Source organism: Hemitrygon akajei, chromosome 1 (genome assembly GCF_048418815.1).
Source record: "Hemitrygon akajei chromosome 1, sHemAka1.3, whole genome shotgun sequence".
Taxonomy (NCBI): domain Eukaryota; kingdom Metazoa; phylum Chordata; class Chondrichthyes; order Myliobatiformes; family Dasyatidae; genus Hemitrygon; species Hemitrygon akajei.
In genome coordinates this window covers 212,067,653-212,094,152 of record NC_133124.1, presented here as the reverse complement: position 1 = coordinate 212,094,152, position 26,500 = coordinate 212,067,653, and the positions used below count along the sequence as shown (strand labels likewise).

At 39.6% G+C, this 26,500-nt stretch overlaps 2 protein-coding genes across 6 annotated transcripts in view; one reads left to right on the top strand and one right to left on the bottom strand.

Annotated features, from left to right (window-relative positions):
- LOC140735212 (heterogeneous nuclear ribonucleoprotein H-like) lies at window positions 1-22,379 on the bottom strand. 5 transcript variants are annotated; one of them, XM_073059995.1, is made up of 13 exons: window positions 22,201-22,248; window positions 21,597-21,826; window positions 20,375-20,486; window positions 17,068-17,223; window positions 14,777-14,920; window positions 11,796-11,934; window positions 8,042-8,229; window positions 7,678-7,788; window positions 6,941-7,062; window positions 5,482-5,617; window positions 4,991-5,098; window positions 1,409-1,516; window positions 1-1,198 (listed from the first exon to the last, which is right to left on the bottom strand). In XM_073059995.1, exons 3-13 carry the CDS (start codon window positions 20,451-20,453, stop codon window positions 1,110-1,112), a joined length of 1,380 nt encoding a protein of 459 aa, XP_072916096.1. In that variant the 5' UTR covers window positions 20,454-20,486; window positions 21,597-21,826; window positions 22,201-22,248; the 3' UTR covers window positions 1-1,109. The 5 variants fall into 5 exon arrangements, with proteins under 5 accessions (XP_072916096.1, XP_072916104.1, XP_072916114.1 ...); XM_073060003.1 differs by lacking the exon at window positions 22,201-22,248 and adding an exon at window positions 20,819-20,872 and having other exon boundaries at window positions 21,597-21,907; XM_073060013.1 differs by lacking the exons at window positions 21,597-21,826; window positions 22,201-22,248 and adding an exon at window positions 22,277-22,379.
- A 465-nt stretch (window positions 22,380-22,844) lies between these two features.
- LOC140735200 (MOB kinase activator 1A) overlaps window positions 22,845-26,500 on the top strand; it is a 50,332-nt gene continuing 46,676 nt past the window's right edge. The window contains exon 1 of the mRNA XM_073059985.1: window positions 22,845-23,044. Within this exon, the coding sequence (XP_072916086.1) occupies window positions 23,031-23,044 (14 nt within the window). The 5' untranslated portion in view covers window positions 22,845-23,030. The remainder of the gene's footprint in view (window positions 23,045-26,500) is intronic.

The window sequence follows — 26,500 nt, the reverse complement described above, 5'->3', positions numbered from 1 at the left end:
TTCTGAAATTACACTTTATTATATTTACCATTAGAAATGTACAGTAAGTAATCTTTCACAGATGTTTGACAAAATGTGCACATTTCAGAAACTGCACATTGAAGTGCCAAAGGCAATGAATTTTACTTGTCAAACAATAGTAACCCAAAAAAGCACCTCTTGTAGAAAGGTACAAATATACAGTTCTCTTTTTAAAACTACATTGCTAACAATCAAAAAATGAATCAGGTTAAAATTCCAAGTGAACCAGACACATTAAAAAATTAACATAGCAACTGTTGGTAAAAACATTTGCTGAAATCCAAATGCTAAACACTGAAGAGTCCACTGAAACAACTGGATGGGTGACAGCTCATATCTCAACACCTGCTCAATTTGAACATTAGAGCATTCAAGGAAGTCACAACTGAATGAAAGCCCTGCAATGGAATGGGCCAGGAGCTGCCCCATCTCAACCCAACTGAGTACCATGACTGCATGACTAGAGGATAATGGAGACAAAAAGTAAACAGGATGACAAGAAAAAAAACCAAACTGAACATGGAACAATACCGGCCAATACAGTAAAAAATAAACTTCCAAAAAAAAAGTCATGTTTACTAAATGCTCATTATTGCAGCATTACAACACTGAGCAGATTAAACATTACAGTGGTTGAGCTTCTGGTGACTGCATGTAAAAAGACCACTGAACCTCACCACATATCAAATGGTACCAAAGTGTAAGATTGTATACAATCACACAACTTGCTCCATTTGAATTTTTAAATGATCCAAGTTGGATTTAAAGTAACAAAGCAAGTTCAAAAGAAGCTTTGCACTAGATGTTTACTTTGATTTGCCACATTTACTCAAGTCAAAATTTCAAAAATTTCTCCCTTTCACTATCAGGTCAAATACCCGATGCTTCAAATTATGTTACCCAATATTGGGCAATATTTCAAGATTTTTACACCAAAACCTGTAAAAAAATAAAAAGAACTGCAAAGTAGCTCTATTAGTAAAAATATTACTGCTTGGAAGAAAACAGTGCTGCTGCATTGGTCATTCATTATGTGGCAGTCCTAGGGTTCTTGAAGCTTCTGATTCATAGCCCAACCACTTAACAGTTTACATTCTCCATCCAGCCATGTTTGCGTCCACGTTACCCATTCCCATGGTCTGATTGCTGGAATATCCTCCTGCCACAGCACCATAGCCTGTAATTTAAACAGCAAATCTTGTTTTAAAAATATCAATTTCTTTGTCCATAATTGTCATACTTGTTCAGCTTGATTCACATAATGCCTGCAAAAGTACAGGGGTTATGAAATGTTCTGAAGTTAATTGTTTCATCCCTATTTAAGGTTTTATTAAAACTGGCAGCCAATAACTCCCCAAAGCAACCTTCAAGTCAGAACTTCACTTACCATATCCACGTGCATTTGCAGAATTTCCATAGCCCGCATAATTATTTCCCATGTTGCCATAGCTATTTCCCATACCCTGATCATTATGCCCATAGCCTCCTTGATTACCTGTCAGAAATAACAAGAAAAATACACCTGATTATCCTCACCCTATCTTCAGTAAAGAGCAATCACCATTTAGCTGCTGATATGCACACCATTTAAACAGCAATGTCCCTGCATAAAGTTATTCTATTTGTGAGTACAATTAACAAATGCAAAAAATATCAAGTATTAGCTTTCTCTACTGAAGTCTTTCAGCATACCATAAAACACAGGAACAGAATTAGGCCATTCAGTCCACCAAGTGTACTCCACCATGACTGACTTATTTTCCCGTGTATAGTCTAACATAGTGGTCACCAACCTTTTTAAGCCCAAGATCCCCTACCTCAGCCTCAGTGAAAGGCAAGATCGACCTACTAAATCATTTACTTCCAACTTGAGGCCCTTTATTTGGGCTAATTGTATTTTAATTACATAAGATACTTTTGTCAAATTCTCAAATTAATTCAAGAAAACACTAACTAGCATATCAAACAGGCCATAATAGCATCCAGCTCATCCAATAATGCCTTGCTGAAGTGCTTTTGCTCGAATCAGGTTTATCAGTTTGACCACCAGTGTCATTACATGAGAAAAGTCCACGACCTTCCCAGCCAAGGTCTGCTGATGAATCACACGGTGATAATCCAGGAAGTCGGGAAAATCAGGATCATTATGGCACAGTGCTATAAAAAACCAACGTGCACACCGCTCATAGTAATTGCCACCAGTTTATGAATGGGGATGTCATTTTCACAGACTTTTTAAAAAACTCATTGTAAATATCCTCACCTCTTGTTCTTATTGGAGTATAAAAGTTGCATTGTTTGCTGTGTAACCAAACTATGTAGTCAGCTTTGTGTTTGCTATTTGCTATGCATGTATCCAATTTAGTAGGAGAATGAAATCTTAAGAATGTGGAAGACAATGGTGTGTTAATGAGAGGTAGCTAAGAGATGTAGATTATAATGGTGTGTTAATGAGGTAGCTAAGAGATGTAGATTAAGTTAATGGGTAGAAACAATAGTGGCTGATGTACTTGTGATAAGCAACTGTAGACCGATATGCTAATGTAACTAAACCAGGAGATTGCTATAAAAAATGCTGTGTACAAGGATCGGTGGGCAATCAGCGACTAGCTCAATGACTGTCTCAGCTTTGATTTGCAAATTAAAGTTTAACCCTTCTTGAAGAATCTTCTGCGTCTCCTGGTCGTTTGTGGGCACGAGAAACCACGACATTCTCTCCTTTAAGTGCAAAAAAGTGAGCAAGTCCTCTGCTGTAAAATCCTGGAAAGCCATTCTGACAAATACACTAAGCTGAGCTGTTTGCATTACATCCAGGGATTCATTGAACTGTCGTGAAAAATATTCACAGAGACAAGTCCTTTAACACTTGTTGATCCACGTCCTCTGACCAGCATGTTTGATGGGCCTTCAACCCTGATTTCAGCTCCTCAACTTTCCTGGTATTGGTAAACTGTTACTGAGACACTAGTATAAGTTTCAGAGGTAAGCAAGCTAATGACACCACTGTTTTTGTTTCCCATTTCTTTTACATTTGGGGAATGCTGGAATTTAAAGGGGGAGAAGTGTTGTAATGTGAGCATTATAAAGTTAAGTTAATACCAATTAGGATCGTGGCAATTTAGCAATACTCCTGCTATGAAAAGCTGTTTGTTAAGAGAAATTGTTTCCAGGGTTGCGGAGTTTTCCTTAATGGGCTTTTCTGCCCGGTGTGCATTAGTGAAAACCTCTGTATGTGAATATCGTTCTATCGTCCTAGATAAAGTTGTTCCTTTTGGGCATGAAGATGTTGAGTGGTCCTTTTCCAAAGTAGAAGGTACTACATATTTCCATCAAAAGGTTTATCAGGCATAATGTATTTGTGTGTCTGGTTATTTATTTATTTCAGGATCTACTGGGAAAGTCTCAAAGATCAACCGGTCGGCGACCACTAGTCTAACATATGCTGTTGCATACAACACTGGACCCCTCCTTCTTGTCTCTTTGGAAACCAGTCATTGTAGCATTTTTCAAACCTGGTTTAAGTTAAACATGACAAACTAACTTTCTTAAACACCTCTACAACCAGTAAACCTTTAAAATGTATTGACCTTTCAATACATTTCAAGTTTACCACCTTTTATTTACATTGCCTCACGTCTTAATAAGCTGGTAAGGAAGGCGGGCTCTGTCGTGAGCAAAGTACTGGAGAGTTTAACATCGGTAGCTGAACGAAGGGCGCTGAGTAGGCTACGGTCAATTATGGAAAACTCTGAACATCCTCTACATAGCACCATCCAGAGACAGAGAAGCAGTTTCAGCGACAGATTACTATCGATGCAATGCTCCTCAGACAGGATGAAGAGGTCAATACTCCCCAATGCCATTAGGCTTTACAATTCAACCGCCAGGACTTAAGAACTTTTGAAAAGCTATTATTAATGCTTTTTGAGATAGTGATTTAGATGCATATCATATTTTTTTACTGAGTTAAGTATTGTATGTAATTAGTTTTGCTACAACAAGTGTATGGGACATTGGAAAAAAAGTTGAATTTCCCCATGGGGATGAATAAAGTATCTATCTATCTATCTATTTCACCACCTTTCAAGTTTACCAAGTGGCTCAGCACCTGGATCTCATTGTCCCTTTAAACTCATTGGTTTCAGTGTAAATTTATTCTACTGTAACAGCAGTATACAAGGGTAATATCAAAGTTTAGAAAATCTACCAACAGAGCACAACCCTGAGGGTGCTGGATTACTGTCTTTTACTTTTGTACTTTTACTGTCTGTCCTCTTAAAATTGACACCCTCAATTACTGAGATTGGTAATTTTACTTCAAAAATTTAATTTTTATTAGAAAGAATTAATTTGAAAACTATGACAGAAATCATTTAAGTTAAAAAGGAAGCTTGAGGACAATAATACCATTTTAATAGTCGACATTTCAGGCTGAGGCCATTCTTCAAGATCTGATGAAAGTTCTTGGCCCGAAATATCATTGTTTACTCCCTTTTATAGGCACTGCCTGCCTGACCTGTTGAGCTTCTCCAGCATTGTGTGTGGATTTCCAGCATCTGCAAAAACTCACGTTTATATTGGCCATGTCAATGAAATATACTTTAGCTATCATTTGTCATCTAAAGATTTAAGTATATTTGGTTAAAACCAGTAAAATAACTGTCCCATTCAAATCTGTGCCCAACAAATTCTAATGCTTTTCAAATTTTTTTGCGTGTTCCTGTGCTTGAAACCTGAAGGTATAGCAAGCACTGTGCCAGTTTACCACCCAGTGAAAAGAACTGACTGCCTCTAAATAATGTTAATAAGCTGACAATTTGAGAAAGTTGGCAGTGATCTCCAGACATCCATTTACTAATGTGCTAGTTGTCAGGACCACTTATCTAATGGACAGTTATTGAAAACCTTCACGTTTTACCAAATTAAGTTAAATGATGAAGTTAGAAATCAAGTCAAAACTGATAATCACCTCCATATTGATCCATACCCATATCACCCATTCTATGTGCTCCATAGCCACCAAAGCCACTTCCCATATTGGCAGTGGAGTCGAGGAAAAGCTCAATATATCGATGCTCTGAAAAAAAACAATAAATAATGCACAATTTCTCCTTACACAGCAGTTTCAGTATGAACAATGTAGTCAAAATTAATTAGCACAAATTTGAATATTAACATCTTACAATAGAGTATTAGAAAAGTTGCAGTGGACCAAATGCACAAAATAGAAACTAAAACTGAATCTACAAGGTACAGATTTTACAACCAAAGAACCTAAAATCAGATATGCAGCACTAGTCTAATTTTCATTAATAAACCTTAGATGACAGGTTATATAGATTAAAGGCTGCTGCTCCTCAAGATAGTATGTCCAAGTTGATGTTGATCACATTTAAGCACAATATACCTTTGATAATGTTTGATCAGATATGCACTTACAGAACTAGACAAATTACTCACGCATATGTGCTTTGTCTTTAGACATGGCTGCAACAGCATCTTCATGAGTAGCAAACTCAACATCAGCTTCTCCAGTCAGGCGCCCATCTGAGCCATATTCAAAGTTGATCTTTACAGGAATCAGTGGTGAAAAGAACTATTGGGAAATAGAAGTGATAATTGTCAACAAGTAATGGTTACTCCCACCCACGACAGAATATAATATAAATGGCGAGACTCTTGACGGTGTGGAGGATCTGAGCGATCTTGTTGACAGGACATTCAAAACTGCTGCACAGGTTGACAGTGTTAAGGCAGTGTATGATGTTTTGGCATTCATCAACTGTGGGATTGAGTTCAAGAGCTGTGAGGTAATGTTACAGTTCTTTAAGACCTTGGTCAGACCCCACTTGGAGTACTGTGTTCAGTTCTGGTCACCTCACAAGAAAGGTGTGGATACTATAAAGAGTGCAGAGAAGATTTACAAGGATGTTGCCTGGTTTGGAGGGCGTACCTTATGAGAATAATTTGAATGTACTTGGCCTTTTCTCCTTGGAGCAACAAAGGATGAGAATTGACCTGATCAAGGTGCATAAGAGGGGCATTGATAGTGTGGATAGCCAGAGTCTTTTTCCCAGGGCTGAAATGGTTAACATGAGGGGGCATAGCTTAAGGTGCTTGGAAACAGGTACCGAGGGGATGTCAAGGAAAAGTTTTTCACCAAGATAGTGGTGGGTGCGTGGAATGCACTGCCAGCAGCAGTGGTGGAAGCGGATACAATAGAGTCTGTTAAGAGCCTCTTAGATACGTACATGGAGCTTAGAAAAATAGAGGGCTATGCTCCAGGGAAATTCTAAGTAGTCTCCAGAATAGGTTACATGGTTGGCACAACATTATGGGCCGAAGGGCCTGTAATGTGCTGTAAATTTCAATGTTCTAAGTCAGTGATCCCCAACCACTGTTCTAAGTTAAAGGAGATCATTCTTACCATCAATGCTCAAGGAACTGGTGCCACCACCACTCCAAAGCACGTGCTGCCAGGCTGCATTGTTTCCCTGTGACCCAGTAGCACATGCTTTGCAGCTCTGGTGATTGGGGACCACTATTCTAAGTTAAAGGAAATCATTCTTATCACCAGTGCTCAAGGAACTGCCAGTTAACATTCTTAGCCAAGCATAAAACAATACAATACTTCAAAACTCAGCTTAAGAGCTGACCAATTTACATATCAGTGCTAGAGTCATGTTCTGGGTTGTGGTTGCTTGACATGACAAGGGCTTCCACCAAAATTCAGCTTGAGTTGTTTCAGATGAAAACTTAGTTTTAGTGCTTCTTTTCTACTTTTTTTGTTTAAAAAAGTCACAGGTGTATCTATTTGGGAAATAAAACACTCAGATAACAAAGGTAATGAGACTCTTCCTAATCATTTCAAATTTAGGTTAAATTTAGTGAGGAATACAATTCTCAAAATTCCACTTACATCAGCAACATCACTTTCTGTAGCTCTAAATGGTAATCCTCTCATGTGTACATAATGACCTGCACCATTCTGATAAAGTGGGCTAGCATCTCCTGCTCCACCATAACCACGGTTACCCATCCCTGTAAATTTTCAACATTAATAGAAACATGAGGGACTAAACTCAGGATGTAAAGCAAACAAATTTAACATATAATGCAACAAATTAAAAGTACAAATCAAATAATCAATTATACCCATGCAGGTCTCCAGAGAGGAGCATTTCCGTCATGCTACAGGGCCTGTACTGTGTTAATACTGTTTTAAATTTCTTTAAGACCCTTAGAGTAATGAACTAATTTATTCTTTGAAAGAACTTTTCATAAAGCCCAAAATTTAATAAAACAATGCAAGTTTCACTTTGGGCTAATCTAGTATGATGCAACTAGTAGAGCTGCTGCCATCGCATCACCCCCAGCTCCAGCAATCCTAACTTCCAGTGCCCTTTCTCATTCACTGCTTTGCTTTCACAATGCAAGGGCAAGCCAGTTGGTAGGTTCTTTGGCCAGTTGTAAATTGCCACTCTTATGGAGTAGTTGAAGATGGAGAATAACACAGGATTATAAATAATGGCTAGTGTGGGCTAAAAGACCTATTCCCATCTCATGATATATGTATAACTCCATATTCATATAACTTTATATAACTATATGCTTCAATGTACCTACTGGGGAAAAAAGCCAAACTGAGTTTCATACCTCTATCCATCATTCCAACTCCTCTCATATTGTGTCCAAATCCATCACGTCCATAACCATATCCATAAGCATAACCATCATTATAACCATAGTCCTCGAAATTGCCATAACCTAGAATAAAAGCTACATTTTACAATATGACCTAAAAATAAGTTGTGGAACTAAAAGTCCTTTAAGATATTACTGAAAACCTGTGAGTGGTGAAGACCCAATTAGAGAGCATCTTGTTTGCCTAGACATAAACAGCACATGAATTCTAGAGGCACAAGCTAACAGGAGTAAATTCACACAAAATGAAACTCAAGCTGATTGATAATTAACACAGCATTAATTTGTAACATACTAAATAAAAAAAATCACTTACCACCACCATATACAGAGCTCCGCCGTGTACGGTCATACATGTCTCCTCTCATCGGACCTGGACCACCATAGCCACTTCTTCCACCCATTGGTCTGTCATAGGGCCCTGGACGTTGTCCCATAAACCTTCTTGGAGGATCCTGATAAGTTCGAATCTCCCCTCTACTGCTTCTGAAGATTTCAATATACCTGAACAGCCACAATTAATATTATTAGCTTGGGGTTATGACATCTTAAAAACTGAGTTACAATGTTAATGGCACGACTGTGGATTTCTCTGGTGAAAAGAATCACAAAACTCCCATTGTTCATTTTTGGCTACGTTGCCCTAGCCCACTTTTAAATTGACAATAAATCACAACTACAAAATATTCTCAACGTGCACACTTAACATTAGAAAAAAAAATCTTGTCCCCAATTCAAGTGGATAGTCCTTGTCATTCTTCATTACAGAAACCATCTAGAATGTCGTACCAACATGGTTCAAGATAAAGTATACTTGACTCCCAGTTTGTGGCATTACTATATTTTCAGATTGTGTGTGATAAACTAATGACACTTAGCATTAGTTAACAGAAGTTATGAAATTTTTTAAAAGGTGCTCATCATTTACAACATTCAAGTGGAAATAAGAGATCTTGGAACATTCAAGATCAGTAACAGACTTGTTAATTAGATGGAAAGTGAAAACATGGTTAACTTTTCACCAGAGCAATCAATCTACTTTGTCTTAGCATGGTTAATATTTATATTGAATAAATACAATAGCCATAAAAATAGCTGATTTCCTTTAACAATAAATCTATTAGATTAAATGTCTGACTTGTTATAACACATTGGAACCAAGGGAGTGAATAGCTAAATTGAAAATTAGAGGTGGATTTAAGAGGCACGTGTGCTCTTAAAGACAGAAGAAGAAATCCACTCAAGGTTAATGAAAGTCACACAAGTGAAGGCCATTAAGCACTCTTCACCACTTAATATGATTATGGCTGCTCTGATGATTGTCCACTAGTGGTCGCCAACCCGTCAATTGCGTTCAACTAGTCGATCTTTGAGACTTTCCCAGTAGATCCCGAAAAAAAAAAAAAAATACACAAATACTGTTGAGAGATTGCTTCCAGGTTGCAGGGTTTTAGTTCCATTCTTTCTGCCCAGTGCGCATGCGTGTAGTGCACAGAGTGTACTTCAGTGGTCCCCAACCACTGGGCTGCGAGGAAACAATAGAGTCAGCTGCACCTTTCCTCATTCCATCACGCTCACTGTTGAACTTGAACCCATGCGAGGTCATCAGTTGCCTAAACGCAGAGACACCCTTGCGCTAGGGATCAATGGTTGGCCTCGAGCGGCCGGCGGTAAGTGCTGTCGCTACTGGCCTGGAGCGCTGCCTCTAAACCGATTTAACACACCAAATGTTCGTGGGGAATCCAGTGCTAAAATATTCGCAGACGACCTAATTAGTGTTTCGTAGGTATCAAAGCAGCTACCTCGCTGCAATCTACTGAAACAAACTTTTGTCGGCTGATAGATCCTATTGGGGGGTGGGGGGTGGGCACGCGTCCTGTTGCACTCCTCGCTTGGTCGCTCTCTCTCTCCAGATTGCGACCGCCGCGGCCCCGACATGGGGACCTCTGGCCTTGACCTTGTCCTCTCACCCAACCCACGACCAACCGCATCTGGCCAAGGTGGCAGGCGGGTGGGAAGCTGGAGTTTGGGCCCAGAGGCTGTCTAATGAGGCAATGAAGCCCTCAAAACTGCTTCAGCACCTTGACTCCAAGCACCCTGCACTTAAGAGACAAACCCATTGAGTTTTTTCAGCAGAATAAACGTGAGCAGCGCGGGACAGAAGCTAAGTGCTGAGAGCCGCGAAAACTAAATTGCAGAATAGACTGGACAGAAGGAATCTGCTTCGAGTATCACTGTATTCCAGTCTTGTTTAAACCCCCCCCCCAATCAGCCGGTCTGCAAGAATATTGTCAATATTAAACCAGTCTGTGGTGCAAAAAAAGGGTGGGCACCCCTGGTGTTTATACATTATTTCTACTTCTGGGTTGCAGGGTTTTACTTATGGTCTTTTCTGCCGCGGTGTGCATGCGTGTAACTAATTGATCTGGGGTCGATCTTGCCTTTTACTAAGGTAGAGGTAAGGGATCTTGGGCTTAAAAAGGTTGGTGACCACTATTGTCCACTTTACTAACCAACCCCAACAATCTTTAGTTCTGTGGTTCAACAAACTCTTGTTTTTGAATGTCTGTCTATAAACTGTTGGAAGCATTTCCCAAAGAATTTGTCGGCTTAGTGGTCCTTCCACCCCACCCCAAGACCATTCCAGCAAACCCTACATTGCCTCCTTGAGGTATTATCTTTATACCTATTGTGCTATGGCACCCAGAAATAACAAGACCACCTTGCATTCTTCTAAATGTGAGTGTACAGGCCAAGTTTACAGTTTTCCTCCTAAGACAACACCCTTTGTCTTGTGAATCAACCGAAATGAACCATCTTTTCCACTAAGTTCAAGGTAACTGCACCTGCAAGGACATAAAAGCTCACTGGCAATGCTTCCCTACTTTTGTTCTATATGGCCCTTGTGATAGACATTTCATGAATAAACAAGATGCACTTAAAACCAAAGAGAGCAAGTATATTCTCCAATGGTATTGTAGCCAATTTCAAATTGCAAGTCAGAAATCTGGGAGCAATTCATCAGCTGGACATTCAGAAAAAGTTGAAGTCAATTGATCTTAAGTTAAAAGGTCAGCATAACATCATGGGCTGAAGGGCCTGTACTGTGCTGAAATGCTCCATGTTCTAACACTACTCTCCATAGATGCATTGCAATATCAGCTACACTCAAACTGACGGTTGCAGGAAAGGCTGTTGTGTTGTTTCTAATAAGCCTCAACTGTTCAGAGTTCTACTCAAATTTTAAAAATCATTATGAAAATTTCACGTCCCTCTCTAAAAATATGAATGTTAATGTTGTGACCAATTTAGTTTGGCCACAAACAAACCAGGCCTAGCAACACAAATGTGATGAGACTCCCAAGTTGTGTTAAGCACCAAGTCAGACATTTTGCTTCAAACAAAGCTTAGTGCAAGGTTGCGAAGTACACATAAGGAAATGTGATGAATTTCATCAATTGGGCATTAGCACCGACGCTTAAGTACAAATTCAAAAACTGATTTCAATCCAATGAAACATTGCATTCTCCAGTTGAACTGAATGCAAATCAACAAGCTGTCTAGTCATCACCTTCCCATAGGTTAAATGATGACTAAAGCCTGCAGTGCTGTGCGTTTCATGCACTAAAATGAGAAAACAGAAGTTTTGCAATGTCATAATGGTTTGTAAATGTTACAAAAAATGTAATTTTATGTAATTTAGTTAATCCAAATGTAACAAAATTATTTAAAAATCAAATCAAATTTAAACCATCGAAATTTTAGTGTTCATATCTATGATAATCCTAAACTGTAGAGCCCTCTGGATCTCTGAAATTATACAAGTTTAATATTGAAAATTAAAAATACACAAGTATAAATTCTGGCAGATTACATTTACCATTAACTTTCAACTCTGAGGGACCTACAGTTTAGGACATCTTTACACAATTCAGAAAAATCAGTTGAGTCCCACTGTTTTCCAAAGGCATGTGGGTGGTTTCACTATTTTCTCTTCAAGAATGAATGAATTCTGTAACCTGAACAAGTGGGCTTAAAGACATATCAGCCACCCTTCCGTCCATCCCCACCTGTGCCCTATTCTTTCCTTGTGTTTCCCCAGTGCTTTTTCAGCTATCTCCTTTGATGCAAACTGCACGAAGGCTTCCCCCGTGCTTCTCCCCTGGTAGTCCACCGGCAATGTTATCCCATTTGGCACGATTTCCAACCCTTCAACCCAAGGACAAATACCCCACAAGGGGAACAATATTAAAAATTGAAACATTCCTACTCTTATACACATACTACAGCATATCAAATGGCGAGTACGGATATCAGAATTGACTAAAGAGGCAAGAGGCAGTATAATGCTGTTTAAATAAAGCAAAGATAAATACAGGATTCCAATTAAAAACAGGCATGCACAGAATGTGGATGTTTAATCTTACCCCAATAGAACATGGGACATGGTTTAATTTATATGCCTGCAAAGACACCGTCCTTGCAATACTCCAGCTGACTTTTAACATTACATTAACAAATGTTTGAGTAACCTAAACAACAAATAAAAGTTCATAAAAGAGGTGATTAATGTGTATTAAAAAAATAGGAAGAAAGAATACATCAAGTCCAGTATTTGTGTCACACTGCTACCAAGGCAATGGCATTCAGCTTGCACTGCAGCAGACTACTCTGCTGCTGGATGAAGTTCAAGGATTTCAATACGGTGAACGAATAGTAAATCAGGGTCGCGTGAGACGGAGTGAAACCTAAGTGGAGTTTCTGTACTCCTGCTCATAGTTGATTTTGGATTAAACAAAATCATTAACTAGACAATTTTATCTGGTTGTGAGCAATCAAATTCCAGTATTAGAGATTTGAAACTAGCTCACAATGACACCAATAGGTCAATGATACCCAACTGGAATGGACCTCAGAAATTAAACCATCACACATTAATTCCATACCGAGTAACTGAATTTTTTAATCATTTCAAAATTAAAGGCATCAAGGTTTGCTTCTTAGGGTTGTACAATAAACCCAATCCAGATCCATTTGCTTTACATAATCAGCATCATACAGATAGTGAATGCATTTACCAAGCAAACTGTGTCAAGATAAATTTAGCATGGTCTTTAAATACAAGTGTTCATTTATACTGTCAGCTGCAAGTTACTGAATGTGAAGAAACAAGAAGGATTAAACAAGCTACCAGCTCAATAATCATGTGACTTGACTACTGCCCCAACCATATTTACTTGCTCATCTAACTGATTTGCCTAGCATTTATTTAGGATTAAAATAATTTCAGTAAAATGTTTAACTGAACTAAACCACCCAACATCTTAAAATAACTGCATGGCAGCTTGTAGAAGCAATCAATCGCCTGCTGAGTCACCCAGCCCCAAAAAGCCAATTTGTCATTACCGGTCTCCGTTAAATCACCACTTCTATGCCACAATTCCTACTCTTACCACCCAGTTATCTATCTCTATGGTACTGCAAGTAGCGCTTTGCTATATCACACTGGTTGAAAATATTTACTGATCGTTTTGCACCTGAAATGTAACCACATGAGTAAAGAACCACCGACATGAAACTTAACTCACAATGGTTGGCACTTTCAGGAGGAGGAGGGGGAAAGAACAAAAGCTTTGCAACACTCCTGGAAGAACTTAGATAGTCCACCAGTTGTCAAAAATGTCTGACTAATACTACTTTTTGTTATTACTTCAGTCTGTTCATCCCGTAAAAATTCTTCACAGACAGTAACTGAGACATCAGCAGCAAAGTAAAATGTTACATTCTTTTCGAAAGGATAAGTTGTAAACCAAGAATCTAAGCTAAGAGAGAACCACTGTATAATCATCCCTTTTGAGCTTCCCCACTTTGGCACAAGCTTGAAGGGTTGAGGGAACATTCAATGCATCTCTGTAGCAGACAGCTAGAAGTGCATTATCCCAGTTTACATTTCCTCTGTTCAGAGTAAGTGCCCAACATTTGGTAGACACTTGCCCTACACTGGCAAAGCTGGGTTTGTAAATGCTCAGGACTGCAGACACACAACTGCATCTACTATCCTTCAGTGCAACTCTTTAGATTTCAAATTTTAGCACTACTGTACTGCCTGTACCAAGTGACCCAAACCTTAACTGGACTAACACTTGAGAAGGAATAGTTTAGAATAACAGCACCATGTTCAAATTATGGCTTGCATTGTAGTATTAATTCTAAACTACCAATGTTTATCAATATATAAAGTGGTACAAGCCTGAATTTGTTGGATGTAGTTGGTAAAGTGAAGTATAGAATTCTGCCCTGCAAAATACATTTAGGCAATGCTGTTGAAAAATTAACATAATGGGCATAGTTTTCTAAAGTATTCCTTCAATTAATATTAAGACACTATTGGCTCACAATACTGGACTCAAGGATTGATATTTCAGAAATCAGAACATCTTTAAATGGAGGCATGGAAAAGCAATGATTCAATTTTGTGATATTGGCCCCAATTACACCAAAGAAACTAAGTTACCATTTAGGCAATGAATCAAACCTATACTTCCAAAAATAACTTAATACTCCACTGTAAAATACAAATGTGCCTTAGAAACATGGTCCAATACTTCTTGCTGGAACTAAGCTAACTTGTGGGCTTTGTTCTACTATACATCCCAAATCTTGTTCTTTAGCCCACACATTTATGCCAATAGCATAAAACGTTGCCAAGACAACAAAAAGTGTCTTCTTTGTAAATCACTGCAATAAATTGTGAATTTTAGGAATCCTATTCAAATAAAAACCCTTGTGCCCAATATTATGTGCCACACTATGGAGTAAAGATGATAATGCTTCACTATCCCATCCCACCCCCCCTCCAAAACTGATACAACACTGAATAAGCCTTGTACATCTACACCAAACATTGATAATTATTGCACAGCTTATGAATAGCCATTTATGAACATTCCCAATCCTTTCCCATTAAAAAATCTGCTTTAACATTATGACATTTAAACCCCATGTCCAAACATACTGCGTTCCAATACTGGAGGAAATAAACAATAAGTACCTGTAAAAAACTGTAAAATTTCCTCTTTGCTGCATCCAAATGGTAAGCCTCTAAGGCGTACAGTTCCATCACTTGTTGATTCTGTCTGACATGGGTTAACGTGCTTTAGCACCCAGTCCATTTCGGTGGCTTTAGTCTCAAAGACTGCAAATACAAATTGAAATACTGAAATCTAAACAAATTATTCTTTGCAATGACAAGAACTATGTCTGAATCAACGATCCAAGCATTCCCATTTTAGTGTACATTACATTTGTCTAACAGACAGCAAATACATTTAGCATAGAAAATAAATCCTTACAAGTTTAAAATCTATCAAATATTTATGCATGATTTATAATGCTAAGATTCATCTGACAATGTTCAAACATTGATTTTTATCTATATTGAACAGCTCAAGACTAAAATCTATACTTGGAATTTTCCATTTCACCAACAATCCTTTCCTGCACCTGTGCCAAACAAGTTCAATGGGATCAAGTAAATATCACACTCCATCTACAGACAACTTTTATTACTCATCCCACCACCAGTGCAAAAGCTAATTCTATTGACATGTACACCCAAACTTGAATTGAACCTTACTTAATTTATGATTTCAATACCAGCTGCTTAAATGATCGAAACATTTGAATATTTTATTATAGAGGTGAGCAAGGGGCTAGCTAAAATCTAGGTTCTCTGAAGGTTAAATACAGATTGTATAATCATTCATAAGCCCTCCTCCCCACTAGACTCTGCAATAGGCATTTCCATTTTCAATTCTTTTGCAATGTATTGCAAATTAACTAATTATTCAATAAGCGTTCAGAACGTATGCCAAATCCTGAGGTACTCACAGGCCACAGTTGCAGTTGTTTTAACAGAAACATCTCAGGTTTCCAGCTGGGTCACTAATGTATGCAAGTACATGTATCATTTTCCTTTGTAATTAAATTCCATTACATATTCCCCCATATTTAAACAGCAGATAAATAGTATGATGCCTTTTTATAACAGCCAGCACCTCATCCACAATCACAAGGCACCAGTTACACAAACATGCGGAAATAGGAGATCTAGGCCTCATATGGAGCCAGTGATCATTAATGGAGAATGTGTGGAGCAGGTTAAGACCTACAAGTATCTGGGAGTACAGTTAGACGAGAAGCTAGACTGGACTGCCAACACAGATGCCTTGTGCAGGAAGGCACAGAGTCGACTGTACTTCCTTAGAAGGTTGGCATCATTCAACGTCTGTAGTGAGATGCTGAAGATGTTCTATAGGTCAGTTGTGGAGAGCGCCCTCTTCTTTGTGGTGGCGTGTTGGGGAGGAAGCATTAAGAAGAGGGACGCCTCACGTCTTAATAAGCTGGTAAGGAAGGCGGGCTCTGTCGTGGGCAAAGTACTGGAGAGTTTAACATCGGTAGCTGAGCGAAGGGCGCTGAGTAGGCTACGGTCAATTATGGATAACTCTGAACATCCTCTACATAGCACCATCCAGAGACAGAGAAGCAGTTTCAGCGACAGGTTACTATCGATGCAATGCTCCTCAGACAGGATGAAGAGGTCAATACTCCCCAATGCCATTAGGCTTTACAATTCTACCGCCAGGACTTAAGAACTTTTTAAAAGCTATTATTAATGCTTTTTGAGATAGTGATTTAGATGCATATAATAGTTTTTTACTGAGTTAAGTTTTGTATGTAATTAGTTATGCTACAACAAGTGTATGGGACATTGGAAAAAAAGTTGAATTTCCCCATGGGGATGAATAAAGTATCTATCTATCTATCTATCTAAAAAGAGAACATTAGATTAAAACAACAGGGTTTAAACAACATAGAAGCCTGTCGTCTAAATTAATCTTGATATATATGGACAATCATTCCACCGCGCCCCCCCCCCACGCAAAAAAAATTCTCCCAGCAGAATGAAAGGCATTGAGGCTAGAAATGGAGACATTATTCATCTAGCAGCCCCTTGGGCTGGAAAAGGTAAAGAAAGGAGGGGCAAGAGCTATCTTAAAGTAAGTTTTGGATTCAAACTAAATATGCAGAAACCACTGTAGGTCAAAGAGTATAGAAGGATGAACTGGATCTAGTGAAAGTTAGGAAAACGTCATGGAATTTAGAAAATGGGAGAACAGTCAGATCATTGAAATAAACAATAGTCCCACAGCACTCAAGTATTTACTGATGTGTCAAAACAGAAATATTGTTTCACTCATTACTTCATTAAGCACAAGGAATTCAGTAAATGAAACACTTGAGCTTAGGCTTTGGCAAGCCTTCAACTTAAGATAAGCTTACCTTCAATGTATCTATGCCCCATGCTTTCTCGATCTTTTGCAAGGGCACATTTTATATCATCCTTAGATTCTAGCTGAATGTAAGCTTCTCCACTTGGACGGCCTTCTCTCAAATAAGTGAAATGTATCCCAGCAGTTCCATTCAATATTTTGCAATCTGTAAACAATGAATTACAGGCTTGTGATTTTAGGAAAAGGCAACATGGAAACAAGATAAAACATCAAATAGCATTTGGAGTAAAAAAAATCAAAAGCAAAGGTCATTATGGAAATTCTGAATCTACACAAATATTGGTTATTAACCAGCCTGCTGGCCTCTAATACTGAATATAGTCATAATATACAACCAAAGGTTGCAGATAGTTGTAAAACGGAGAAAAATAAGACCACAAAACATAGGAGCAGAATTAGGCCATTCAGCCCAAGTCTGTTCTGCCATCCCATAATGGCTGACTTATTACTCCCTTCAACCCCATTCTCCTGCCTTCTCTCCAGAACCTTTGATGCCCTTGCTAAACAAGAACCCATTAACATCCTCCTTAAATATACCCAATAACTTGGCATCCACAGTTGTCTGTGGCAATGAATTGCACAGATTCATTAACCTCTAGCTAAAGAAATTCCTCATCACCACTACTCTAAGATATGTATTTCTATTCAGAAGCTGTGCCTTTAGGTCCTAGACTCCTCCACTACAGGAAACATCCTCTCTACGTCTACTCGATCCAGGCTTTTCAACATTCAACAGGTTTCAATGAGGACCCCCCTCCCCCCCCCAACAATTCTTACAGAATGCCAGCGAGTACAGGCTCAGAGCCATCAAATGCTCCTCATCCCCAGGTTCATTTCATGAACTTCCTCTGGATGGCAGCATACCCTTTCTTAGATATGGGACCAAAAGTGCTCACAATACTCCAAGTACACGCTGACCAATGCCTTATGAAGCCCAAAGTTTTACATCCTTGCTTTTATATTCTACTTTTCCCAAAATGAGTGCTAACATTGCATTTGCTTTCCTTACTATCGACTCAACCTGCAAGTTTATCTTCAGGGAATCTTGCATAAGAACTCCCAAGTCCTTCTGCACCTTTGACTGTCTCCGATTAGAAAACTGTCTACGCCTTTGTTCGTTCTACCAAAGTGCACAACCATATACTTCCCTATGCTATTGTTACGAATGTGGAGCAACTCTGATGGGCCGAAGGGTGCAAAGTCGCCCCCTCCTTTTTGAGAATCGCAAGATCGCTATTATTTCGGGTCTGATACCCAGGAAATGAGAGAGATACACATCATGTCAGTAATGAGAGAGAGACGCAGGATAACAGAAAAGGCAGTTGTTATAGACAACGCAGAATACACAAGGTAGTGGAATGTCTCCTAACAAAAGCGGAATGGAACCAGTGATTACTATTGTCTCTTGGAGAAGGAATTGTGTATTGAGTACTGCACTATTCATTGAAACCCCTCAGGGGACAGCCAGAGTGGTCTGGTTGAGGGATTGCATCATCCCAACCTGATTGACATCTGAGACCCCGTGAGCAAGGATAAAAGTCGGGTCTGGGGAACACCCCTCAGATGCACCAAGAGAAACGCTAGAAATCCAGTGACAGCGTTTTATAGCGAAAGCCGGTGAGAGCTCGTGTGTGTCCTCCCTTGCGTGGGTGGCGGGCTCATCACGGAAGAACGGTTTAGCTAAAGGAGAGGTCATACTTGAACGGCCACAACAACGTGACACCAACGGATCGAAATTATAAAGGAAGATTGGCAAAAACAATAGCGGTAACTGTTCCCATTCTTCTATCTCTCTCTCCAACAATGGCAACACAGCGACAAACAAACACCGCAGCCTGTGTGAACTGAAACAAACTTTATATTTCCATCGGACAATTCATTATCCCCTAGACAACGATAGAGCTTATTTCTTATTGATTATTATTATACCCGCACTTTTAGGTTTAGCATTGATGACATATATTATCTGTATATTTGCATTGATATTATTTTTTGTGTATTTTTACTAATAAATACTGTTAAAAATAGTATCACCAGACTCCAACGGACATCTCTATCTTTGCTGGTAAGTAACCCAGTTACGGGGTTCGTAACACTATATTCTATCAGCCACTTCTTTGCCCATTCTCCCAATCTGTCCGAACTTCTGCAGACTCCCAACTTCCTCAACACTATTTGCCCCTCCACCTTTGTATCATGCACAAACCTGACCACAAAGCCATCAATTCAATCTCTCATCATTGAGATGTGAAAAGCAGCAGCCCCAACAACTATCCCTGCAGAACTGCACTAGTCACTCACAGTCAACCAAAAAAAGGCCCCCTTTATTCCCACCCTTTCCCTCCTGCCAGTCAACCAACCTTCTATCCATCTCTTTCCTACAATACAATGGGCTCTGATCTTCTAAGGCAGTCTCACGTGCAGCATCTTGTCAAAGGCCTTCTGAAGATCCAAGAAATCAACATCCACTGACTCTCTCCTTTGTCTATCCTGCCTGTTATTTCCTCAAAGAATTCCAACAGATTTGTCAGGCAAGGTCTAAGGAAACGATGCTGACTTTCTGTCTCTAAGTAACCTCACTGTGTGCATACATCTACTGATACTTCTGGACACATCATCAGTGATGTTCCTGGAATCATCGGGTGTTTCAGCATCATACACCCTTCTCCAGGTGACCCAGCTGGGGCTGATCAGACCCCAGCTTGTGTCCAGATGGCTAGCTACACATGACTCCATGGCTCCCCCCTCTTGAGCCACAGCCATCTTGAGACCCTCTCTGCCGCATCGGTGGTACTGCAGATGGCTCTCCTCTTCCTCTCTCCCTCGATGACCAAACTGCTGTAGGCTCTGGCTAAGGAAGAGCCAAAACTTAATCCTTAATATTGGACTCCAACATCTTCCCAACCATTGAAATCAAACTAACTGACCTAAAATTTCCTTTCTTCTACATCTCTCCCTTTTTAAAGAGTGGAGTGACATTTGTAATTTTCCAGTCCACCAGAACCATTTCAATTATAATTACTGGCAAGTACGATTGGAAAAAAAGTCGATGGAAAAAAAATCAACTTGTAAGATAGGAGAAAATGGTTGGGCTACATAGAAATAAAGAGTGAGAATGGACTTGTTGAGAATGCAGAGCATCAGGTGTTTGACAGGCCATAAGGCCTCATCCAGTATTGGTCCAAAATCTCAGTATTACTGTCCAAATATATATTAAACATCCAATTAAAATTTTTGAGCAAACTTCAGATTCCAAAATTTCAATTGCTGAACTGTTAAGAATAAATTCACAAAACCTGAAAAGAATCGCAACACTTCATCTGCAGTGCAGGACCATGGAAGCCCACGAATTCTGACAATGTAATCTTCTTCCATTTGAATGCACGATTCTGATCAATTAAGAAACGTCTGGAGAAAAAAGGTTAAGTTATCAGGTCTGTAGCTGCACAATGTTTCTAAAAATCAAGATATTAAAAACTTTTTAAAAATGGCTTTAAAAATAGCCCTTTTCCAAAACAGTGTTCAAAGTTGAAAGTAATTTTTATTGCAACACACACAAAGCACTGGAGGAACTCAGGTCAAGACAGCATCAGACCAAAAGCATTCTTCAGGACTAAGAAAGGAGGAAGATGCCAGAATAAAAAGCTGGTGGGGAAGGGGAAGAGACTAGCTGGAAGATGATAGGTGAAGGCAGGTGAGTGGGGAAGGTCAAGGACTGAAGAATTTTATTATCAAAGTACCTGTGATTTACAACTCTGTGATTTATTTCCTGGTGGGAATACTTTAAAAAAAATCTATAGGAACAATTGAAATGCAAATAAAAACTCTGGAGAACCAAAGGCATTATAAACTGTCAAACTGAACAAGAAGATAACAACTTAATAGAATTTAAAAGAATCCATAAACACCTCGTGGCCTGACAAATAACACAAAATTTTAAGATGGCAAATGTTTACCAAGGTAAAAAGTTTGGGCCAAGATTAAACTGCTTTACTTCAGTTCCAGATTGTGCTGCAGAAACACAATTTTAATGCGTACAGCCAGTGTCTTAATATTTTTGATTTTAAAAAGGACTTCCATGCATGAGGAAGAATTTTTAAATGTAATGAAAATTCTAATTTAAAATTATGATTCTAAGTCCTAATGCGATCGCACAGATCTGCACATACAGAGCAACCAAATTCCTGGAACGAGTAAGGAAAGTGCGCCCAAGAGTTAGTTCCTATATTCATTCACAAGAACTAGGGTCGAATTAACTAACTTAGTCTAGAATCGCTAGACAGTTCCAAAGAACAACAAACGTGGGGGAAAAAATCGTCATCAGGTACTATCCCCAGAATCCGAGTCTCGGGTTTTAAATACATTCAAAAGTGGATTTGTAGATATTCCAGTGGAAAAGAGATTTAGAGTTAGCCAAATCGAGTTAAATATAATGGAGGGCCCAAACTACAGATCACTTGCAGGGCTAACACTGAAATCAAGTTTTAAAACAATCCTAAACACAGAACACGAACCAACCTGAATCTGTCCAATTGACTACGGACGATGACAGGCAGCGAAATAGTGGGGGAAACAGCTTTTAACGTGAGGGGTGATGCCACCCAGAATTAAAGATCGGATAGTTGTGATGCAACAGTAAGCGTTGCGGGGAAACGCAACAGCCTCAAGAAGTGGGAAAGCAGCCAAGTACTTATGTGTCATCATATAGAACCCTGAGATTCATTTATCTGTGGGAATATTCCGCAGATCTATAGAACAGCAATTATAACAGGATCAATGAGAGATCAGAGAGCACAAGACAACACAGTCCAAATGCAAACTTTAAATAAATAACATTAAATTACTGCTGCGGGTAACCAAACCGTGCCGCTTTTCTAGCTGGCGCCCTGGGGAAATGGCTGGACGCGGGAGGGGGAAAACTCGTCGAGGGAGCGAACCGTCCATTACACGGTGGCGCACCGCAAAATGGCGGCCGCGCCTCACAACACAGCGTCCGGGCCCTCGCCACATCCACGCCCCCCCCAGCCAGCCAGCCACCCACTCACCACCCTTCGCTCAGCCCGACCTTAACTTCAGCTGCTTTCTCTCCCTCCCCTCAGAATAAAAAACATGCTCGCCCCACCGCTTCGCGTCAGAAAAACAAACAACGGCCGGCCTGAAGCAGACAATTGAGAGAAAAGCTGAAAACAACACCCTACCTTTAGCGCGCAGCTCAACGTTTGCCCCACGCGCACAGCGTTCTTGCGTCATTACGTCGGAATGAACCCCTGTGCCGTAGTCAGTTACGGTTATTATTACGTTTTATTTATATATACATAAGACATATTCGGACTTTTATTTTAACTACATCTTTAGCTTAATATCTTTAGGCAAAGCTTTTGAAACAATTTACAATTTTCTTCCCAAATATTCTCTTCATCAAAACAGTCGCCACAGAGCACGCCTGATTGGGGAGCACGTTTTTGACGTTTCATGTCAAAGTGTCAATCAACAGATCTGTTTTTGCTTTAACCACTTGACAACTGTTTTTTAAAAAAAATTTCACTCCATTCTTGAAAAGGGAAAAAAAAGCACGCGGTAATAAACTCTCGTTCTGGGATTCTTGAGGGGAAAAAAGTATTTTTCTAAACCGGCTCCTTCTCCACCTCTTGCTATTGGCTAAAAGGACACCCCGCCCATTAGCTGCAGGGTATGCAGCTTCTGATTGGGTGCGTCGGGTGTCATTAAAAAGCCTTGATTTGCATAATAACTCGCTGTGGCAAGTTTCGCGAGATTCCGTGGCCTGTGGTGGGAGAGTTGGTCAAGTTTTTTTTGTTTCTGACGGGGAGGTTTTGCAGTTGACGCTTAAAGCTGCTTTTGGTCTCCTTAAAGTGGTTCGGATTGGAATGTCTGTGCCAGATATATTTTAACCCGTCTTTTCTGGTGATTTTGAGTGGCACAAACTAGAAGAAAATGAGCTTCCTTTTGTAAGTATCTGTAGGCAGCTGTGACTCAGGCTGGCTCCTCCATTCTTCCTGTTCCGCTGCAGAACTGTGGTAACTTTGGGCCTGTATCTCTCTCTCTGTCTTTCTCTTCTCGGGGTTTCTCTCTCCTTGCTGCCCTGAGTGAGGCTGCATCTCCTTCTGAGCGCCATACACCGGTTAATATCCTAATCTGTTGCTGCATTTGTCCCTTTGTTGATTAAACACTGTTTTACCTGGTAAAACTGAACTGGACTTCCCTATTTAAAACAAAAAAAACCTTGAGTTTTGGAGCTCTGTTCTACCTGATTCTAATTTCACTTCCCTTGACACCAATATTCATAGTTTGTGTTAATCGCAAATCTAAATTTATCTTTAAGTTTTGAACTCTGATGTCTCGGGTCCCAGTTTCCACTTCTCATGTTCAACAAATATTACTGATACTTTTTTTTATGTCCAGAAAATACACTTTGATTTTGACTTTTGGTATTCTGATCCCAATTTCACTTCTCAAGTTGAAGAAATGCTATTTACAGTTTGTTTTCAAGGGCGTTCGTTTAGCAATCTATGGTCGCAGTCTTATAGATAACAATTTGAAATGTATTTTGTTTCTATTTCAATTTTGCTGAAGATGGGAGAGCTACTTAGGAAGTATCACATTTGGTTTCTTCATTTATATTCTTATATTATGTGCATATTGATGATGTGTTTGTTAAGAGTTCACCCCCAAAATAATGTGGTTTCCAGCTGCAAGTGTCCATTTCTGCTTCGTACTGTATTAATACACTTCAAAATAAGTTGCCTTGGGTTTCAATCTTTGTTCTCTGCCATTTCTCCTTCCTGAAATTTACTCATCTTTGACTTTGATGTCCTTTGCCTATTACTAATATTTTGTCTGTTTGCATTTTCCTGAGACCAAGAGACTTCGGTACAGCATTCAGCCCATTGTGTCTGCTCCACCTTTCTATCGTGGCTGATTTATTATCCCTTTCAACCCCATTCTCCTGTGCCTACTCCCCATATCTTTTGACATCCTTACTTGTCAAGGACCTCCACTTTAAATTTACCCCAGTGACTTGGCCTCCATAGCTGTCTGTGGCAATGATTTCCACAGATTCACCCCTTCCCAGTTGTGAGTAGGTGATATGTGTGATTATAAAAATAATATTAAGTGCCTGGATTAGAGAGTCTGAATCATTAGGATAAGATGGACAAACTTGCATTGATTTCCCTGGAGCATCTGAAACTGAGAGGAGACCTAATACAATTTGAAAAATGAGTGAAATAGATGGACAATCAGAATCTTTACCTCAGGGTAGAAATGTCAAATGTCGGAGGGCAATGATTTAAGATGAGGGGGACGAGCAGGGCAAGTTTTTCTAAAACACAGTGGTGTTCAAGAGGCTGATGAGCAGGTTGGAGGAATGTGGATCATATACAGATTGATTTGGCATTGTGGTCGGCACAGACATTGTGGGCCGAAGGGCCTGTTCCGCACAGTTCTATGTTTGATGCTAATGAAGGGCAGATGATTCCATGCGGTACTTAGAATTGTAAATCCTAGCAAATATCTGTTAAAGTTTATAATAACAATTTTGAGATCCTGTTGAATCTAGAACTCAATTTTTTTTGGAATGTCAGAGTTTTGTTTAATGTATGTTTTTGTAGAGAAATACAACTGAGGTCTGGAAAATGGCTGACTCTGAATTATCTAGTATATGCCCAGTCCACTTTGTCATGACGACTCCTGACGATGAGAAATGCCTGAAACAACAGGCATGTTTTGAAGAAAAATGGGATACCCACTTTAAAGATATTGTGCTAAGCAGAGGATTATTTTTTCTGGTTTTGCAGAATGCTGTAGGCCACAGTTAACCCAGTTCAAATGAAGTCTCTTAAGCTGTAGTCTGCTGTCCTGTGGTTGAAGTTCATGCTTGACTATTTTTAAGCGTAGGGGATGTCAATGTGCGTATAACAACCACAGGGTTTTGGCAAACAGGAGATGAAGATGCTGGTGATATACACAATCAGTGGCCACTGAGTGTATGTTCATGGTCTTCTGCTGTTGTAGCCCATCCACTTCAAGGTTCGATGTGTTGTGCATTCAGAGATGCTCTTCTGCACACTGTTGTAATACGTGGTTATATGAGTTCTAGTCGCCATCCTGTCAGCTTGCACCAGTCTGGCCATTCTCTGACTTCTCTCATTGACGAGATGTCTTCGCTCACAGATCTGCTGTTCATTGGATGTTGTTTTTTGCATCAGTCTCTGTAAACTTTGGACTTGTGTGTAGAAAATCCCACAAGAGCAGCACTTTCTGGGGTACTTAAACTGGCATCTTCCTTCACATCAGTTGCAATGTGTTTGGACAAAAAATAGTGAGGTAGTGTTCATGGGTTTGAATTTTTATATATATTTTTATTGCAGGCCTTTCGAGCCATGCCACTCATCAATCCCAGATTTAACCCAACCCAATCATGGGATAATTTGCAATGACCAATGACCCTACCAACCAGTACGTCCTTGGGCTGTGGGAGGAAAGCTACGCAGTCATGGGGTACAAACTTCTCACAGACAGTGGTGGGAATTGACCGCAGGCCACTGGTACTGTAAAGTGTTGTGCTGCCCATGGTCCGTTCTGAAATCTGATGGCGGAGGGAAAGAAGCTATTCGAAATGTTGAGTGTGTGTCTTCAGGGGCCTACTTCTCTCTGATGATAGAAATGAGAAGAACACATGTCACAATTGGTTAGAGTCCTTAATGATGGATGCCACCTATTTGAGGAATTGTCTTTTGAAAGTTTTCTCAGTGGTAGGGAGTCTAGTGCCGATGATGGAAGATACTCAAGAATAATTGGATGGAGGTGATTTTCTGGGGAGCTGCAGCAGGAATTTGATATTGTTCACTTGTCAGTAAAAATCACCATTCCACTTCTGATCATTGATGATACTTGGGTTACCCTGAAGAAATGTTCTGAAGCAGAGACCCCTCACCTTCCCCCCCCCCCCCCCCCCACCACCACAACAACCTTACTTCTACAAAGCATTTCAGTAGCCAGTAAAGATTTTTTTCATAATTCTTTTTAACAAGGGCTCCCTGGTGCCACATTTGATATCAGGGACAGTGTAATAAGTTTAAGTTACTCAGGTTGTTAGGGTTAAGTTACTTGTGTTTTGAACATAATGTTTAATTTGCACTACATTCTAACTGATTTCAGGTATTTCAATTAATAAATGAAGTCAATATAGGGAGAGACTCTTGTTATTGAAATTCTTTAAATTATGCTGGGAATAATTAATTATGTCAGAGGACCTATCATTCACATCAACTTCAGGACTGACTAATTTACTGTCTCTGTTTTTCCTGTGTGTGTTGCTTTGATTTCTGGCATCTGCAGATTTTCTCGTCATCGTTTCTGTTTGGCTTTCTGGGTTGGGAATGAGATTTTATTTTCATTTTCCA